The 20187-nt window shown below is 35.1% G+C and overlaps 2 protein-coding genes across 4 annotated transcripts; both read left to right on the top strand.

Moving 5' to 3' along the window:
- The first annotated feature begins 1923 nt into the window (after positions 1-1923).
- LOC133792301 (6-phosphofructo-2-kinase/fructose-2,6-bisphosphatase) lies at positions 1924-13899 on the top strand. 3 transcript variants are annotated; one of them, XM_062230205.1, is made up of 23 exons: positions 1927-2382; positions 2483-2546; positions 2997-3292; positions 3533-3754; positions 4251-4460; positions 4565-4660; positions 4907-5005; positions 5090-5119; positions 5221-5274; positions 5839-5892; positions 5981-6058; positions 6156-6247; positions 6324-6381; positions 6481-6555; positions 6882-6929; positions 7645-7742; positions 12388-12463; positions 12604-12666; positions 12807-12898; positions 13024-13092; positions 13185-13248; positions 13336-13401; positions 13564-13899. In XM_062230205.1, exons 1-23 carry the CDS (start codon positions 2188-2190, stop codon positions 13639-13641), a joined length of 2277 nt encoding a protein of 758 aa, XP_062086189.1. In that variant the 5' UTR covers positions 1927-2187; the 3' UTR covers positions 13642-13899. The 3 variants fall into 3 exon arrangements, with proteins under 3 accessions (XP_062086190.1, XP_062086191.1, XP_062086189.1); XM_062230206.1 differs by lacking the exons at positions 12807-12898; positions 13024-13092; positions 13185-13248; positions 13336-13401; positions 13564-13899 and having other exon boundaries at positions 1924-2382; positions 12350-12463; XM_062230207.1 differs by lacking the exons at positions 12807-12898; positions 13024-13092; positions 13185-13248; positions 13336-13401; positions 13564-13899 and having other exon boundaries at positions 1924-2382; positions 12353-12463.
- Positions 13900-14007: 108 nt separating this feature from the next.
- LOC133792303 (RING-H2 finger protein ATL63-like) lies at positions 14008-16172 on the top strand. The gene has a single exon (XM_062230208.1). It carries the CDS (start codon positions 15260-15262, stop codon positions 16067-16069), a length of 810 nt encoding a protein of 269 aa, XP_062086192.1. The 5' UTR covers positions 14008-15259; the 3' UTR covers positions 16070-16172.
- The last annotated feature ends 4015 nt before the right edge of the window (positions 16173-20187 follow it).

Below are 20187 nucleotides of genomic sequence, written 5' to 3' on the forward strand. Positions count from 1 at the left end.
TATTTGTTATAGAGCGTTCTATGAATTCAAGAGTGCAATTCCAAGTCTATAGTAGAGTCACGAGGAATTAATAAGTTAGTAAATTTATTTGTTAGATTTATGGTAACTTATTGGAGCTTGATTTCATAGGCCCATGGTCCCCATTGTACTATGGATAAAACCATCTAGATAGTCTCAATTAATTGATTTAATTATCAATTAGAATTATCAAAGTTAACTAGGTCAATTTTGGATAGATTCACAAAGTTATGTAATTTTGAGAAGAAAAGAGAAATTATGATAGATTTATTAATTAAGATAAATTGGTATCTAAATTAATAAAAAAGTTTAAATCAAGGTTCAAATTATAAATAATTAGTTTGATAAATGATTTAATTAATTAATTAAATCAATAGAAAATAATACAGGCCTTGATTTTAAGTCCAATGGGCTTATAATCAAATGAGAAATTTCACAGGCCTATAGCCCATGATAATTTCGACCTAGGGCTTCAAAATGGCTGTTATTTTATTGATTTTTTTAATTAAATTAAATGGCCTAATTGAGTCTATAAAAGGAGTGCTTAGAGAGAAGATTTAAGAGACGACAGATAAGTCACAAGTCAGATTTTCTGATAGTTTTAGATTCTCTCTAAACACAAGTCATTTTCTAAACCTCTTTGTTATTTTCTCATCTTCTCTCTATATCTATCTCATATGTTGAGAATTTCCCACACTAGTCTAGGTGGTTCTAAGGCTACATTGGAAGATCGTGAAGAAAATAGAAGATCGGTTCAGTTTCTTGATAATACTCTGCAACAGAGAGGATACAAGAGTTAGAGAAACTGAAGGAATGACTCTTAATTCCGCTGCGTATACTGTAAGTATTATATTATTTGTTTATCTTTGAATTCCGTTTTAGAAACATGTTTTATGCTATCTCGTATTAATTTGTTTAATATTAGATATACATGAAAATAAATAAAGATCATGTATAAACTTTTTCCAACAGTCCTATCCACCGTTTCCGCCCCACAATCACAACGCTTACGAAAAGTTTGAAATATACCTCGTGCCCTAGAACTCGACGACCTCATTTTGAATCCACCTCGGTTTATTGATTCCCCCCAAGACACACTTGGGTCTTCCCCTTTCATCTCCTCTCTCTTCTTCTTCATCTTTGATGGTTTACAAGAATTTATGGGTTAATGTCAACAATTGAGATCTCTCGTGCATATGGTTTTTAAGGATTTAAAGCTTTTTTTGGCAATTAATAATTAAAAACTTATCAGGGCTAATTGATGTGTCTAGGTTTGTACACGCAATTGGCCATGTAAGTATTTTTAACACTGTTAGGAGTTGAGTAGTAACGGAGACACTGTTTATGTAAGTTTGGGTATATTCACCGTAAAAAATAAAAATTAGATGTAAAAATAGAACAACATAAAATTATTGAGTATTTTCAACGCTAAAAATCCTATTAATAATAATAAAGAAAAAGAAATTAAAGGAAAATGTACAGCTAAAGTCAAACTTAGAAAAGGACGTTACTTATCCATAGCAGCAAGCTCCACTGTAGTCCGGGAAACACTCAATCATAACTCGAACTCAATATGCCTCCACGCCGATTCGAAAGCAACCTAAACCTATACACATAAAACGTGTCAAGCTCAAGCCATTGATCTTTGTGGTGCTTCTAATAGTGCACTTCTCTTCACCTGTCCGTCCCATACAAAAACCCAATCTTGTACACGTGTCATCCGGACAAGCTGACGGTACGGTCATTCCCACGCAGAGGCGAGTAAGCTAACAAAACTGATTTTTGAGAAGATAAACAGCTTCCTCCATACCACGTAAGCAATTGTGGGCCCCATTGGGCCTCCTCCTAGTCCAAGAAATACCCAACTCTACCAAAACCATCGTCTCTCTCTCTCTCTCTCTCTCTCTCTCTCTCTCCGTTCTTATCGATAAAGTCCAAACATGGCGCAGTGAACCCATTCAGCCATAGCCACACATGCGCACAGAGTTTCTTTAATGATTCTCAATCTCTCACTCTCATTCTCATTCTCATTCACTTCTATTCTATCCAGAATCGCTAAAAGAGATCATCATAAACCGTTGAATCGTATATATAAATATGTATATTTGTATGTGTATATGAGTCAGTGAAGGTATTAACCGGACAAAAGAGAGAGTTACAGCTATAGAAATGGGGACGGGGTCGTCTAAAGATACAGACGAGGCTTCTCATGGAAGCGATGGACGAGAAGGGGAAAATTTAGACCAGGCAGGTGGTCAACTCTATGTGTCGTTGAAAATGGAGAATTACAAGCTCAAGAAGGAGCTCATTCCTCATGTATATGGCTCCGTTCCGCTTATTGGTTCTTGGGATTCTTCTAAAGCTGTAAGTATTTTACTGTTCATTACTTTTTTCATCTTATTGTTCTTGTTGGTAAATATGTATATATGAATTTAAATTTATTGTTCTTGGTGGACATTTCTAGCTCACTATGGAGCGGGAATCGGCCTCAATGTGGGAATTGAGCTTCGTTGTTCCTCCAAATCACGGTAACTCTCTCATGGATCTTCTTCTCAATTGAAATGCTTGAGGCTCTGAATACATAAGTCCGCCTTTCCTAATTTGGGTTTTTACTAAAATGACCTACACAAGAACTCATTATACGACTGATTATAATGGTGCTTTGTTTAATTACACATCTCGGTGCTGTTTACGTTTTGTATTGTCTTGTTGACTGAGGTTAAATTAGCTTCAGGGAAGGGGAGGTGTTCGTTTTCATGGGTCTTACACACGAACATAATAAAAATGGTAACCAAAGAGGAGAGATAAAAGAAGCCTTCGGTTGTCTTAATTATTAGATAGGATAAGAAGTCTTTAGTTGTCTTTATTATTACATAGGATTAAAATACGGTCAACGTTCTCTTGCAGATTTGACTTAATTGTTCGTCAAGTCTTTTTGATGGGTTTATATGTGTTTTTTCTTTTAATGATGAATATAGAAACATTGGATTTCAAGTTCCTTTTAAAGCCAAAAAACAGCAATGCACCTTGCGTGGTTGAGGAAGGATCAAATCGTCAGCTTATTAGGGGCACCTTGCAAGGGGATGCAAGAGTGGCTCTATTTAAGCTAAATGGAGATGATGTTCTGGAGTATCGAGTGTTCATCAAAGCAGACAGGGTATCGCCATTCGATCTTGCAGCCAGTTGGAGGGCCTATCAAGAAAATCTTAGGCCTTCGTCTGTTCGGGGGATTCCTGATGTCAGAATAGATTCAGTGCCAGAGATCAGTGTTGAGGTGTGTTAAGAGTTACACTTTTCTTGTTGGTAAATTTCTAAATGTCCTGAAATGTTTGACCCGTCTAAAGTCGAATGTTTTCAAATTATATACTGCAAATTGGGGTTCTTTCCAGTCAATTTCTTTTTTTTTTCAAATTATTATTTGTTTAATTATTTTTGGTGAATTGTTGTAAATTGTTATGCTAGACTAATATGTCTCCCGAACCCGCCTCTTTGTTTCTTGCCTTTATATGCACAGAATGGATCTTCAGCTAGCTTGGAGCTTGATCTTGAACATTATGTTGTACCAGCTCCATCAACTTCTGCCAATTCAGGTTTGGTTTATGCAGCTAACATGACAGAGACTCCAAGGTCTTTAACCCTTACTGGAGTATTTTCGAAAGCTGATGGGTCTAGCAGTGCTGCGATATCCTTCAAAGATGGTGCTGGTGTGTCTGCAGATCGACCTTCACCAATTAAGGTTTATTTCAGCAACTCATATTGTGTAAATTAGAGTTTTAGAAAGTTGTGAGTGCAGAAGTATTATGTTGGATCATATGAGGTTCTTCACTTTCTATTTTCTAGACCTTCACCAACTAAGGTTTATTTCAGCAACTCATATTCTGTAAATTAGAGTTTTAGAAAGTTGTGTGTGCAAAAGTATTATGTTGAATCATATGAGGTTCTCTTCACTGTCTATTTTCTAGACTTTTGATGCTTAAGTGCACTCTAATCATACCAACCATGTTCAACTGAAGCTTAATTTTTTTTATAGTAAGTACGTAAATTAAAATTGTATAATTAGGTTAAAAATAATATTTGTCTATGAAGTTGGAGAGCATATTTTGTGATCGACGTATGTGTACTGGTGTGTGCAGGACATGATTGAAACATCTCCAAATAAACACTTTTCTTCTGTTAACAATCTTGTCTTTGCAGTGGTCTAGATTTAATGCATTACTCTAATTTCATACCAGGAGATGGAGGTTGTTGTCCCAGACCCGTCCAAGGTGTATGTATCTTCTGGGATGGTAGAATCTAAGTCAGTGGGAACGCTTTCACCTTTGCAAAAGCAAGATAGTCACAGGGGCCTCTTTGTCGACAGAGGTGTTGGTTCTCCTAGGCTGGTTAAATCGTCTAGTGCTTCTACTTTCTCTTTTGATCTCAAACTGGACACAGAAGCAAAGGTTTGTGTAGGGATACACTTTTTTCTTCTATGAATAACTCTTTTGTTCTGCTTATTCACTTTTATTTAAGGACTTCTCTTCACCTATTTTCTATTGGTTGTTAGAATTCAATGCCAGCAGCTGCTGGAGCTGTTGCAGCAGCAGCAGTAGCTGATCAAATGCTTGGACCAAAGGAGGATAAACATTTGGCAATTGTCTTGGTATTCTCTTTCCTGATTTATGAGAATAAAGTAAACGAGAAAAAAATGTTTCAATAGCTGATATATTTTGTTACTCGCAATTTATTCTTAATCCTTAAGGAAGATGAAAATTCAATGTTAATTTTTCACATTCCAAAAGTTAGCAATTGGAAACACTGCCAATATCATTGGGTTTAGTTGGTGCTTTAAATGTAAACTTTTAGTTTGCTGAGTGCAATAATGTCTAACCATGTTTCTTCACTTCAGGTTGGTCTACCTGCTCGTGGCAAAACTTTTACTGCAGCTAAACTTACTAGATACCTACGCTGGTTAGGTCATGATACCAAACACTTCAATGTTGGAAAGGTTGCTTGCTTAATTTTTTATGCTCAAAATCTGTAGTTTATATGGTCTATATAACTTGAGTAACTTGTTTCCTTCTTTTTGTAGTATCGGCGTCTGAAGCATGGAGCTAATCAGGTATCTATTGTTCAAACTTTCGTATGTATTATCATTTGCCAGAGGTTTTTATTAGAGATGTATCAGATATTTCTTAATGGATGAGATATTTGTTGATGCAGTCTGCTGACTTTTTCCGCGCTGATAACCCTGAAGGCATTGAAGCCCGGAATGAGGTATATATCATAAAAAAAAAATGTTGATTATTTTTTAATAGTTTTCTTTTCGTTTATAGGAAGGCACGTGCTTTCTTCAAGCATTAGTTGTTTTGTGAATGAAGGAATCAGCTATTTTGTTAGAGAATGGATCTATTTGTTTTCTCAACTGTTTGCATAAGCGTATATGGTCTTAAAACTAGTCTCTACGACCAGATGCATATGATGCTTTGAGATGTTTTTAGGAAGACAGCTGGGGGCAGGGTTGGGGTGTGGGGAAGCTTATGCAACACACACAGAAGCAAAATAAGAAGTCAATTGAGGAGGAAAATGATTAATATATTTCTCGACTTACATTCATGTCTTTATGAACAAATTTATTAGATCTACATAGTTGAGGGAGTGGTTAGTTGCAGATTACCTTCATAAATTGCACATGTCATTCCACTTTTGGTCAACTATTTCTTAATTAAGAGACTGCTGCCAATAGTAAATCTAAATTTGATTCCATGGATGCCTGGTAATGTTAACACCATGTTAACCTTTTCTTTTTGTAAATAGTTTTAATGTATCACATGGTACTAGGTAGCAGCCCTGGCATTTGATGACATGGTTTCCTGGATGCAAGAAGGCGGCCAGGTAAATCATTTATATTGGATGTTGTGATTCCTTTATGTCTTCCATGTAATGCTTTTGAGCCGAATTCCCACTAATTAATTTATTTTAGGTTGGAATATTTGATGCAACGAACAGTTCTAGTTATAGAAGAAATATGCTGATGAAAATGGCTGAAGGAAAATGCAAGGTACCATGAGCAAAGTTTCTGGAGGTAGTTTAGAAGTTTCATATTAAGTGCTTAGTTGGTGCACTTTTATTATTTCATCATATTTTTTTTGTTGTAGATTATTTTTCTGGAGACAATTTGCAATGATGAACGGATCATTGAAAGGAATATACGTCTTAAAATTCAACAGAGTCCTGACTATGCAGAAGAGTATGGTTGCCCTGTGGAACCAGTTGTTTGTCCTTCTCAACAGCTATGTACATACTAATCTTTTGGCCTTTTGCAGGCCTGATTTTGAGGCTGGATTGATAGACTTCAAAACTCGGCTAGCTAATTACGAAAAGGTAGTTACTGAAGATGGTTTGATGTTCGTTCTATATGAGTTGTGGTATTTTAGAAAGGTTAGTGTCATATAACGATGTCAATTTTACCTCTTTGACTAGGTTTATGAACCAGTTGAAGAAGGATCATATATCAAAATGATTGATATGGTCAGTGGACATGGAGGACAAATACAAGTAAGGGTTACACTTGTTACAGGATTCTAATACATTTATGATAAAAAAATGGTTTTCTTATGGTCAACGTGTATTTGGAGATCCATAAGTCGGGTCAGTAGTTTACTTTCTGGATAAAGAGTACAACTTTGTAATTTTTTGTTGACTGTAATATGCATGCATTTGGTCCTTGATTTTTTAGAATTGAGCTGGGGATGTTCTTTTCTGTTTGGATTTATTTTATTTTGAATTGCAATTTTGCACCTAAGGTTTGTTTTTTTGGTTGCATTTCCTTTGCCTGTACTGTGACTAGTATTATTTTAATCATTCTAAAATTATGTCTGCAGGTAAACAATATCAGTGGCTATCTTCCTGGAAGAATTGTTTTTTTCTTGGTATGTATTTCTATGAAGAAAATGGTTCCATTATAGATTTTCTAAAAATTAATGCTAAAAGAGTTAACACAATTTTGTTGGTCAACTCCTAGTCTTCATTAGTGGTTGCTGGTTTATAAAATATAAGACCCTCAGTGCTAGTAGCCTAATATTTTATAGGTTATGTTGGAAATACATGGAATACACTGCAAGATATATTCCTGGCATGGTAGAAAAAATTTATAAACCAGGAAGCCTGATTACCAGAATACTTAATATTAGCATTTCTGTTAGAAACAGTAATAATATTATGCCCTAATATTATCTATCATGCCAAATAATGGTGAAACTACAGTATATTCTAGTCCAAATTAGCACAATGAAGGTGAAATTGCGGCATATTGTTGTCCAAATTAGCACGTGAAATGCAAGGCGTGTTTTGGGGATGTTTGCAAAAATAATTTATCTTTGTTTACTTTTTATGCGATATTATAGGAAATTCATTCTGTGATTCTCTGCTTTTGCTGGTCTGTGATGTTTAATTTGGACTGCAGTCCGAAATTAGATTCCGACTTCTTTTCATTAACTATAATTGCAGTGGTAAATAGAATATGATATCCTTAAAAATGTTCATTCAGCTGATTAAATATTTATACATATAAAAAAATTATTAGTCATCGTCATTTCCTTCTTTTTTCAATCCACACTTTTATTAACACTTCTGTTATTCATGTAGGTGAATACACATCTCACCCCCCGCCCAATCTTACTAACTAGGCATGGAGAAAGTAGAGATAATGTTAGGGGAAGAATTGGGGGTGACACTGCACTGAGGTGAGTGATATGTTTTACTTTTTGGTTTTTCCTGTAATTTAGAAGTTCATGGTTATTTTTTCCTGCATCCTTTTTCCTTAAACGACATCTTCCATATTGTGTAGAATTTTATTTTTATTGAGTCATTTATATATATGTATATGTAATACTGTATCTTAAAATTAAATTTGTACCTTGGAGTTGCACCATATATCTGAATTTTTGAACTTTTTGGTAAAATAAAAAAATTGCGAATATAATATATGCTCTTATCTTAGATGAAAAGAGAATGCTTTCTCATAAATTTTAATGAAAAAATGTGGTTTATATATACACAACTAGGAGTCTATGTTAGGAAACTAGATCTAGGCTAATACGCTAATTGACAGCTAACACTCCCCCTCAAGTCGGAGCATAGATATTAATCATGCTGTACTTATTACAAAAATAATCAACCCAAATCCCATTTAAAGCTTTCGTGAAGATATTCCTTCGTTGTTCTTCATTCTTTACATATTCTGTAAAAATCAAGCCTTATTAAATTTTTTCACGAACAAAATGATAATCAATTTCAATGTGCTTAGTTCGCTCATGAAACACAAGATTAGATGCAATATTAAGAGCAACTTGGTTATCACACCACAATTTTGTTGGTACTGAAGTTTTAAGTCCTACTTCAATCAAGAGTTGATATATCCACATTATCTCACACATAGACTATGTCATAGTCGTATATTCTTATACACTGGATTGGAACACAATGTTTTGCTTCGTACGCTTTCATGAGACTAAATTTCCTCCAACAAATATACAATAACCTGGGGTGAATCTTTTATCCATTTTGGAACCTGTCCAATTTGCATACAAAAAACACTTAATACGAGTGTGCCCGTGATTTGCATATATGATACCACGTCCGGGTGCTCCTTTCAAGTAACACAAAATTTGTTCTTAACGCTGCCCAATGATGAACTGTTGAGGATGACCTAAACTGATTGACCACACTGACCTAATAAGTAATATTTGGACGAGTTACTGTGAGATGATTCAACTATTCAACGAACTTTCGATATATCTCATGATATTTAAATAGTTCCCCATCTCCTGTGAGGTGCATGTTAGGAGTCATTGGAGCACTACAAGCTTTTGCTCTCAATTTTCTTGTCTCATTAATAGGTCAAAGACATATTTTCTCCGAGATAGAAAGATATCTTTTTACTCGTAACTTCAACACCCAAGAAATACTTTAGCACCCCTAAGTCTTTCGTGTGAAACTGAGTATGAATGAAAGACTTAAGAGATAATATTCTCATAGTATCATTTCCAGTAATATCAATGTCATCTACATACACAACTAGCATAATAACACCAACTTCTAATTGTTTGTAGAACACAGAATGGTCTGACTTGCTTTTCGTCATACCAAACTTCTCAACAGCCTGACTAAATTTTCCAAATCAAGCATGAGGACTCTGTTTCAAACTATATAAAGATTTTCGAAGACGACAAACTTGCCCTGAGCAACAAAACTAGGAGGTTGCTCCATATACACCTTCTCATAACCATGAAGAAAAACATTCTTATTAAGCTGATGGAGAGGCCAGTGGTGCCCTTCATGAAGGTAACATCAATTGAGACAAGATATTTGTTAAGACTGGGACAATAACATCGATAACCTTTCTGAAGACGAGAATAACCAAGAAAGATACACTTCAAAGACTTTGGATCTAATTTAGTGTTATGTGGACGAACATTCCGAACAAAACAAGTGTTGCCAAATATTATAGGGTTAACTAAAAACAATGACTTATTGGGGAAAATGATTTGGTAAGGGATCTCACCATGAAGAACAGAGGAGGGCTTGCGGTTAATGAGAAAATATGTAAAAATTGCATTGGCCCAAAAAGGTTTAGGAACATGCATTTGGAATAAAAGGGCATGTGCAGTTTTAAGAAGATGTATGTTTTTACGTCCTGCCACACCATTTTGGGATGGTGTATCGACACAAGAGGTTTCATGAAGTATGCTATTGTGACCCATATAAGATTGAAATAAAGGAGACATATACTCTTTGCCATTATCACTTCTCAAAGTATGGATAGAAACATTGTATTGAGTTCTAATCTCAACACAAAATGCACAAAATAAAGAAAATAACTCTGAACGACTTTTCATTAAATATAACTAACTTACATGAGAATAATCATTCACAAAAGTAACAAAATACCTAAATCTAGGTTTAGAAAAAATAGGAGGACTCCAAAGATTAGAATGAACTAATTCAAAAGGAGCATTAGCATAGTTATCGACTTTAGGGCTCGAACTAAGACAATGCTCTTTTGCAAATTGACACGACTCACACTACAAGGAAGGTACCTTACTATATTGCGGACAAAGCTTCTTGAGCAAAGTGAGAGATGGATGACCCAATCTACAATGAGTCTCGTAAGGAGAAGTAACACTCGAGCAAGCAATAGAATTTGGCAGCAGTGTATTAAGATTGTAGAGGCCTCCATACTCATGTCATTTACTATTAATCTTCTTCATCATAAGATCCTGAAATAAACAATGATCATGAAAAAATGAGATGCAACAATTAAGATGATGAATGAGTTGACTAACAAAGAGCAAATTAAAGGTTAAATTAGGTAAATGTAAGACAGAGGATAGAAGAAGCAAAGGAGTAAGAGTGATAGCGCCAAACCCACGAACACAAGATGGAGACCCATCAACTAAAGTAACAGTAGGAATGGGACATGTGACTGAAAAGTAATCTGTGGTACTAGAATCAATGACCCATTCGGAGGATGAACAATATCGGTGACACGCGTTGGATTTACCTGAATAAGCAATATCAATGATAGATGAAGATGAAGACTTGAGTGATTCCTGATACTCTGAAAACTGGGCAAATTCATTAACAAAGATGAGGGTTGATTTAATGGAGGCTTCATTAGTAGACGTAGTGTGGGCCAAGTGTTTTTGCTGATATTTGTACTGAAGCTTTCTCCACTCAAATTTCGTATGGCCTAGCTTACGACAGTAGTTGCACACAATACCTCCAGAATCTGATGTTTGAGTTTCACAGCCCTATGAGTCACCTCCTTTGTTTCCATTGTGACTAGTTGATCTCCCAGGCGTATAATTAGTATTGCGACTTACCAAAGCACCATTGAGCGGAACGTGTGGAGTACTTTCTTTGCATAGAACGCGACTAACGACTTCTTGTAAAGAGGAGACCTCTAAACCAGAGGAAACTTGGGACTTATTCAAAGTCAGGAGAGAGGCCATTTAGGAAACTAATGATAACCATTTGCTCCTGTGAGCATTGTTGAACCTTCACATCAGAGCTAAAATGCAGCAACATATTAAGCTCCTCATATGTCTTCTTGAATGCCATAAAATAGTTGATAAGAGGCCGTTCTTGTTTTTCCACAAGGTAAAACCTCATACACGTGAGAGTACAAAAATTCTAAATAATTCATGAGTTCTTTAACAAATTCACAATAATGGATTAAGCCAATTTCCACACTATCAGTAGAATTCTGAATCTAAAGGAATAAGCGAGCATCCTCTCTAAGCCATGTCTGCTTTGAATCATCTTTCTTCTCTGAACCATCTTTAGGAGAATCATCAATCAAATGATTATCTTTGTCAATACTCCATAAGTAAAGGCGAACATACTTACACCAATCCATATAGTTCGAGCCATTTAGCTTATGGTACGTGATTTTGGACATCACCGACACAATATCAGTCACAATAAAAGACTTAGTCTTAACCATGTTTTCTAAACAAAAGAAGAAGATAGCGAACAAACAAGACAACAAGCACACATAACCAAACAAGACAATATAGACCAAAAAGAACTAACACAAATAACTGCAAAATCGAAGGGGTTGCAGACGAAAGAAGTTGGAGTCAAAGTTCGGCAAAATTCTCCCGTACACGCTGGCACGTGGGAGGAGCTGTCGGCTATGGGTGTGGCGGTGCGTGAGGCTCACGCGCGTGGATTCTGACAACCGAACTTCGACGACGAGTAGATCGGTGGTTGGGCAGGGCAGTTTGACAAGCAGTGAGAACAAAAGATCCCCATTTAAGAAACCCTAAAGCACTAAAACCCTAATTTGGTGTTTATGTGAAGGCCTAAAAAAAAACCCTAATGTTTGAACAAAACCCTAATTTCAAAACCCTAATGCCGCGATACCATGTTATCTTAAATGAAAAGAGAATGCTTTCTCATAAATTTTATTGAAAAATGAGGCATATATATATATACACAATTAGGAATGCTTTCTCATAAATTTTATTGAAAATGAGGCATATATATATATACACAATTAGGAATCTATGTTAGGAAACTAGACCTAGGCTAATTGACAGCTAACAAACACCTTGCACTATAGTTGCTATTCTTTTAAAAACCCTGTTGTAGACATTGAGAAGGCTGCTTTTGATATGAAGCTGAAACTAGCATATATATATATATTTTCATATTTCAAATGTGGTGTCGAATTTATCTGCTAGGGTTTTTTTGAATCTGTGTTATGCTATGACATATTCGTTCCTTTCATCTATCTAAACTATACATCTTAATTTTTGTCAAATTTGATTTCTAAATGAATAAGAAGGCTCACCAGAAAGAAACAATCACTTGTTTTAATAGTGATGCTGGAGAGATTTACGCAAAGAAGCTTTATACTTTTGTCGAAAAGCGGCTGAAATCTGAACGGGCTGCTTCTGTAAGCTTCATATCCTTGATTAATCATCTGATGTCTAGTTCTAGTTTTCTAGTTTTTTACTTCTGAAGTAAATGCTAGTAAGTTTTTTTCCCCTTAATTGAAAATGCGACAAGTATAAACTGTTCGTTTGCATTGACTAGATATGGACTAGCACACTGCAGCGAACTATTCTGACAGCGAGTCACATTCCTGGATTCCCCAAGGTAAGACTAAAAGATCTAAGAGGGTGCCATGTAAATGTCATTTTGTCTATTCATTCTATCAAAACTAACATTACATCTGTTTTTAATTATAACCAAGGACAAAGGATTAGTTGGTTTGACTATTTCTAAAAAAATTATAGATACAATGGCGCGCTCTGGATGAGATAAATGCTGGAGTCTGTGATGGGATGACATACGAGGAAATAAAGAAAAACATGCCAGAGGAGTACGAGTATGTTGCATCTCCCTCTCTCTCATGAGTCAAGACCCTCTTCTTAAAACCACCTTTGGTGGGCTTTCACAATACTGTATCCTTTACCCCTTTCTTCTTATTTAAGTTTTTTTTTAAACTTACAGGTCGCGTAAGAAGGATAAACTGAGGTACAGGTATCCTCGTGGGGAATCTTATCTGGATGTTATCCAAAGGTTGTTGTCGTTGGTGCAATTTTGAAATGTAATTTAATTTTGATAATATTGATGCCAATAATTCTTGAATTAACTTCCTACTGTAACTGCAGGCTAGAGCCCGTAATTATTGAACTTGAACGGCAGCGAGCACCTGTTGTGGTGATATCTCACCAGGTCACCACACACTCTGATCTTGCTTATTCAATTTTCTAATATTTTACTACAAATTATAACAACTATACTTTTTTATTATTATTACAGGCAGTATTGAGGGCATTATACGCTTACTTTGCCGATAGGCCTCTTAAAGAAATTCCCCATATCGAGGTAATTTGCAACTTTGAAATAAAAAAATCAATATTTATGATTTAACCTTTAAGAAGTGGGGAACCTCAGGACTTGTGAATCGGGTATTTTGTGATAAGATATTGTGCAAGTGCGTATTTATATAATTATAAGTTCTTACTTATTGTACATGTTATATCTCAGATACCACTTCACACTATAATAGAGATACAAATGGGAGTTGCGGGAGTCCAAGAGAAAAGGTACAAACTCATGGACTAAGTATTATGTGGTCGCACGAAATTTTTGGTTTGGAACTTTGGTGGGCAGTGCTGGAAACCTTCCATTCTTATTACTCTTCATCCATTAACAAAAATGTAACTTCAGCATACACATTTATAAATGTCAAGCTGTATCAATAGCAAAAATAATTCATCCAAAAATTTCCTAATTGTTCATAAACATTCTTTTTTCTTTTACAAACATTGTGTCTCAGTTTTAGTGTAAGCTTTCTACTCAAGTAAAAATAATTCGATTCAATTTGAGCTGTCTCATTTTTAGTGTTCCATTCCTCCAAGATGGCGATCAACGGTGGTCCCATAACGTGTTTAATTATTTCAGGCTGCTAGTAATGCAATTACCATCATGTCAAAACTCTCATCTTTCCTTGTTGATCTGAGACGAGTCAGGTTATCACGAGCGGACTTCAAAACCTGTCAAATCATCTAAAATGTTAATTTGAATTAGAGCTGTGCTATACGTCCGACGACACGTCCGACGACGAGCACAATCACGGGCCAACTGGCCCCTTGCAATTGGATAATTTGAAAAAAAATCTGATAAGCTGCAGTTTTTTAAATCATCATACCAATAAAAAGCTGCCAAACCAGCTCGATGGGAATTCAATCCGGATACAAAGTATTTTCCTTTGAATTAAGCCGAGAGCAAAAGCTCTTCAGTAACATCGGGGCCAATGGTGCTAATTGCCAACCATTTCTCATTTAGTGCAAATCAGATAACATTAAAGGTCATCTTGTCCTATTAGATCCTGTCACACTTAACATGCAGACTTTTTTTGGGATCTCAATAGTCAATGACACTTTTTCTAAAATTCATTTTTGGCATTTTACTCATTTAGAAAAAATATGATACTAATAGGTACACAAGTCTACAAGGAAGCACTATTTACAGTTTCAGTAAAATGATCCAATATTAGTGATTAATTTCACATGGGACCCCTGAAATGAAAGTGAGTAGTCATTCAGTACTCTCTTTAAAAGGGTCCAAAAGACTCACGTCCCACCAAGACTAGCCACACGACACAAGAAACAAAACAACAACACAATCGTAAACCCCTCCAAATAAAAAAAAGAAGAAAAAAATTGAATGAAAAGACCAAGTAGAATGGTTTAAAAGAAAAGAAGGAAAGATGTGTAGATTCTAAGGATGGAGACTCACCCACCCCAATTAGACAAATCGCACATGACTACAATAACCCATTCATTCACAACAGCTGCCGTCGCCTTCACGAGTCCTTCATTTTAGCCTCTCTTTCATACTCTCTTTGACTTTCTCACTCCTCCAAGTCATGTAAATTTCTCTACTAACCACTCTTTGTATGTATTCTTTGTATGTATATATATATATAAAAAGAAAGAAAGAGAGAGAGAGAGTAGATTAGTTGACCAAAACACGCAAATGCAGGGAATGGGATCACAAAGACCCGCAATTTAATCGCTCAAGGCTAAAACAAAGACTTCAATCTCACGTAAGCGTTTTTCTTGGATATAAAAAATACTCCAAAGAAGACGAAGATTCCTCACTTGGGTCATTTCTACTACTAACTTCACTCATTACTGCATTATCTCTACCAAGAAAAAGAAGAGAAAGAAAGGCTCAAATGGTCAGCCCCGGTGACGGTGGCTCGCCGCCGACTCAGTCCAACTCCAGTCACGACCCTCTGAGTCGCCTCGTCCAAAGCATTTTCTCCTACAACAGCAATGTCATGCTTGCCGCTCTCGTCTCCTTGCTTTTGGTAATTGTCTTCGTCTTGCTTCTCCATGTATACGCCAAGTGGTTCTTGGCTCAGGCCCACCACCACCACCGGCGGCGAAACAGGCCCATCACCACCGTCTCCCGCGTTCTCGGCCCCTCCCGTTTCCACAGCTTCCCTCCTTTCAATCTCGACCTCTCCTCCACCACCTTCCAACATTCCAAAGGTCTCGACCCCTCTATCATTTCCGCCATCCCATTGTTCGTTCACAAGGCCACCCCCGCCGATGATCTCGATGGGCTTGAGTCCGAGTGCGTCATCTGTCTGAGTGGCTTCGAAGACGGCGACGTGGGCCGTAAATTACCCAAATGCAGCCACGAGTTCCACTTGGAATGCATCGACATGTGGTTAGGCTCCCACTCAAATTGCCCAATTTGCAGAGCTCCGGTAGTCTGCGACGAAAAGGCCGCCACCGCGACTGTCGATCCCAGCAACGGCGAAGCTAATTCAACGGAGGCTTCACCGCTGCCAGCAGCGGCCGATTCGGTTGTGGTTGATGTGTTGGGTCCGGTTGATTCTGAAGAGTCCGATTGTTCTTCGTCATCTTCCTCTTCTCCATCTTCGTTTGGGTGCTCTCTGAAGAGAATGCTGAGCAGGAACAGATCGGAGAACAAGGTTTTCCCGGCCTCCACAGTGAATGAGAGCAATCAAGTATAACTAGCCATGAAAAAATTGCTCTGTTTCTCTATAATGTTCATATTTAGCTTCTTTTTTTGGTAAACCATTTAATTTGTATACAAAATAGTTATATTTTTTGGTTTCTGGTAATTGAGTAACGTTTTCTATATTACTAATCATTTTCATTGGTGATATTGGTGCATATCTATGCATTAAGTTAAATTTTAAATCTTTGTTAGCAAGCCAAATTATAGAACCAAGTTTGTGATCAAAGGTGCATACCCATATTCAGTTTCTTCAAACTAACTTAGTTACTATATCACAACTTTTGTCTTATTAGGAAACTTTTTTTAAATATTAATAATTATTATAGTGCTTGGTTTGAGTATATCCGAAAAGCTAGATCTGAGCTATGGCCAATGTTTTTTTTTATGAAGGCTAATAGCTTACAAGAGTCCGCTTCTCTAAACTCAATCAAGAGCTATGGCCAATGTTGGTCGACTACCATGGGGCTATAAGCAATAAGCATTGAATATGGTACACTACACAATACACAGTACACACACTCTCCTTTCGAGGGGCTCCGTCCCAACTGTATGTCCATAACTTTTTCATTTTTTTGGTTTATGGGGCTCAGTCTAATTATGCAACTGGTCCCAGTCAGTCACAGTGTACTACTAAGTTGAACAATAATTGTATTTGTGACTACACACTAATTAAAAAACTTGTTTGTCAGAATGAGGCTCGGTAATTATGATCTTCCACGACTTCTTAATTTTGATTTTTAATTATACCGAACAAACCCACAAATATTATTAGCTTTAATCAATTGTGTTTATGGTAGGAGTAGTAGGACAGTCTACAATTTTTTTTTTGGAGGGGAGTATTGTATGATTGAATTGTTTGAATGGTATGAAGTGTCTTTGGATAAATGAGACTATTGGGAGTGAGTGGGGTAGAGTGACAAGGACAAGAGAGGTATAGCCTTCGTTTTTACTTGAATTCTGGTCAATGTTTTTGAAGACTTGCGTCAGTTTATTTGATATATTATGAAGCATAGAATAGTCAAGAAACTGTTCCAAATAATGGACATATGATCTAAGTATGCAGTGCTGCATTTATTATCGTCAGATCCATGGCCGTATCTTGTGCTGTGGCGCATTCAATTCTTTTTTTGTATGCATTCTCCTCATTATTCTGTGGTTTCATTTTTTGATGAAAAAAAAGTGAAAAAAAGAAGGGTAACATATATTGAACGAAAACTTGACAAAAGTGATCATCTCCCGAGAGACCTTATTTAAGTCACCACCCCTTTTAATGTTGCTGACTTTGGCTCAAACATTTGACAAAGAAGAAAAACTTAGAAAGGAAAAAAAAAAATATTTTTTCTTCATTTTGATTTGACAAATAGTTGAAGTATTTTGTTTCACTTGCTAAATCGTAAATAAATTTATTTATATTGCCGAATGATACTCGTCAAATATAAGTGCAGATCATGAAACTGACAAGACATAGATATGTATATATATTGGCTATTGAGAGTAAACCAAATTCACTAAACCAAATCGTGCTTAGTTTATCTATATAGCTGGTTGAATTGGTTGGTTAATTAAAAATATACTTTTATGTTTGGTTTAGTTAACAATTTTGAAGTGTTATACCACCAAATCAATTATCATCATCTTATGGCATTGTGACTTAACACCCATTAATTTAAAAGGAAAGTTTTCTAGTGTTATTTATTTGTTAGTTTTTTTTTTTGAGGGGATATGTATATTTCTTCTTTCAAATTTAACGCTTATTATTACAGAAATAACTTAGTGAAGTTTCACTTTTGTGAAACAATAGAATGAAAATTAACTAGGTATAGTTTTACACACATTTATTATTGGAAGAGATAATAATTACAATTGGTCATGAATAGCCACGTGGTAAATTTCGAAATTCCAATATTTGAGTTGATGGCGTGGATTTTGTGGACCACACATTTCATCACTCCCAAACTATTAAAGGCCAACGTTTATGTGTATCCCCGTTGCCCTATTTAACTATTAGTTTAGATTGTGTAATGTGCCTGAAATTTATGTGTTAAAAAAAGTGTATCAGTATTACATATTTTTTAATGAATAGGCCAACGTTTAACTGCCTATACAACTGTCCAAATTCATTTTATGTTTTTAGTCTGAAGAAAGAACATTCATTCATCAGTTAAATGGGACAATGCCCTACAAGTTATGTGAAAGCGTAGCCTCACAGATCTCACAATGAGACGATGAATCAAACGGCAAAGTATGCTTTTTACAATAAAAGAGCAAAACAACTTATGAATATTGTCTTCCTTAATTTTATGTATTGTTAACTATAATTTCTTCACATAATCCTTAATTTTATTTTTATTTGGTTGAATTTTAAAAAGGTAAATATAATTTAGTTCTCTATAATTTAATAGGACCATTTACTCAAAAAAAGAAAAAAAGAAAAGCATAATTCTGTGTTTTGCAAAATACAAATTTGGTCAACATATTTTTTAAAAATACTAAACAGTGTCAATTATTATTTGTTTATTAAATTAAATTTTGAAATATAATTAAAAATATAATAAATTAAAACCTAATAATTTTTTATTTATTAATTTAAAATAAAATAATAACTAAATAAAAACAAAAACTGTATTTTTAATCTAGGAAAACAATTGTAAACTAAGATGATGTTTGGTTGGAAATAATCGAATTGAATGGAATGGAAATCAGTCAATTTTCATTCTATTAATTTGTTTTGTTACATTTTAGAATATTGAAATGTCATTATAATGGAATAGTTTTATCACTATTTTGGTGGAATGACTATTCCATTTGAAAATTGAAAGAAAGATCATTCCAATAGAAAATCTTTTTTTATTTATTTATATTAATTTTTATTCCATTCTATTCTCATTCTCATTCATATTTCTTCATTTTTATTCCTTCTAACTAAACAACACCTAAGTTCGAATTTCTTTTGATTGTCAAAGCACCTAAAAATAATATTGTGATGAGCTGAACTTGTGTGAGTGGAGTTTAACTAAACCTAACTAGATATTCTTTTATAAAAACAAGATAATATATATTTGAATTGAAAATATTCTATATTTGAATTTAAATTACAAAAAAAAATGTAGATTTTCTAAAAGATATTTTGTGATCATCTATTACCTTAGCCCCTTCTTTGCTTGGTCCAATTTTCAAAATGTAGAACAGTTATTTGCTGGAGGAAGGAGGCCAAGAGGGCAGGTGGCATGAGACAATTGAACAAGTGTAACTCATAAACCTTAGGTAATGCGTCGAGATTCTTAAGGAGAATGCTGAGGTCGTGATAGTGCAAGGAGCATTTCACAGTTAAGTGGTGGCTTCCTAAAATCCTAATGATCTCGATCTTGCTTAGTCATTTCCCAACTAGTATTTGACTATATGCTAAACACTTCTTCACTCTTATTTATCAACTTGCTAGACACATGCTATTATTCTCGCAACTTTATTTAAAAAAAATATTATTTCCCACCAAATATTAAATATTCTATTTGAAATCACGTTTATCTATATTAGAAATTAGAAATTGAATATAAGACTCTTTATACATTCTTCTAAGTCTAAAAGAAAAAAGTCCCACATATAATGCTAGGAGTATTATGATTGGTTAAATACAATATCTAACTAGTTTTACACAATGTGGTGTAAAACAATAAACAGTTTTACATAATTGAGGTGTGAAATTTGGATTTTTATTTTAGGCATTTATAATTGACTTTTTGGCTCTAAAGTGATATAATAAGGTATTTAGTGGCAACATGTTGCCTCCAAAAAGGTGACACATCGCATGTGTCCTTTCTCCTGAAGACGGGACGTGTTGTTGAGATTAGTTAAATATAATGGTTAAGTAGTCTTACATAAGGTGGTGTAAAATACTTAACGATTTCACTTAAGTTTAAGTAAAAATTGTTGGGTTTTATGCCCTTATAAAACCACCTCGGACATGTAACACGATTTTATATTGTCTATAAAAGTAGTAGAAATAATTTAGTTTGACAATCATGTTGCTTGCTTGTTTTATTACATGATTATTGAAATAATACAAACATTTATAAAATCTCCAACATATGGATACTTACAATTATAGTGACT

The sequence above is a fragment of the Humulus lupulus genome, chromosome 7 (assembly GCF_963169125.1).
Source record: "Humulus lupulus chromosome 7, drHumLupu1.1, whole genome shotgun sequence".
Lineage (NCBI taxonomy): Eukaryota > Viridiplantae > Streptophyta > Magnoliopsida > Rosales > Cannabaceae > Humulus > Humulus lupulus.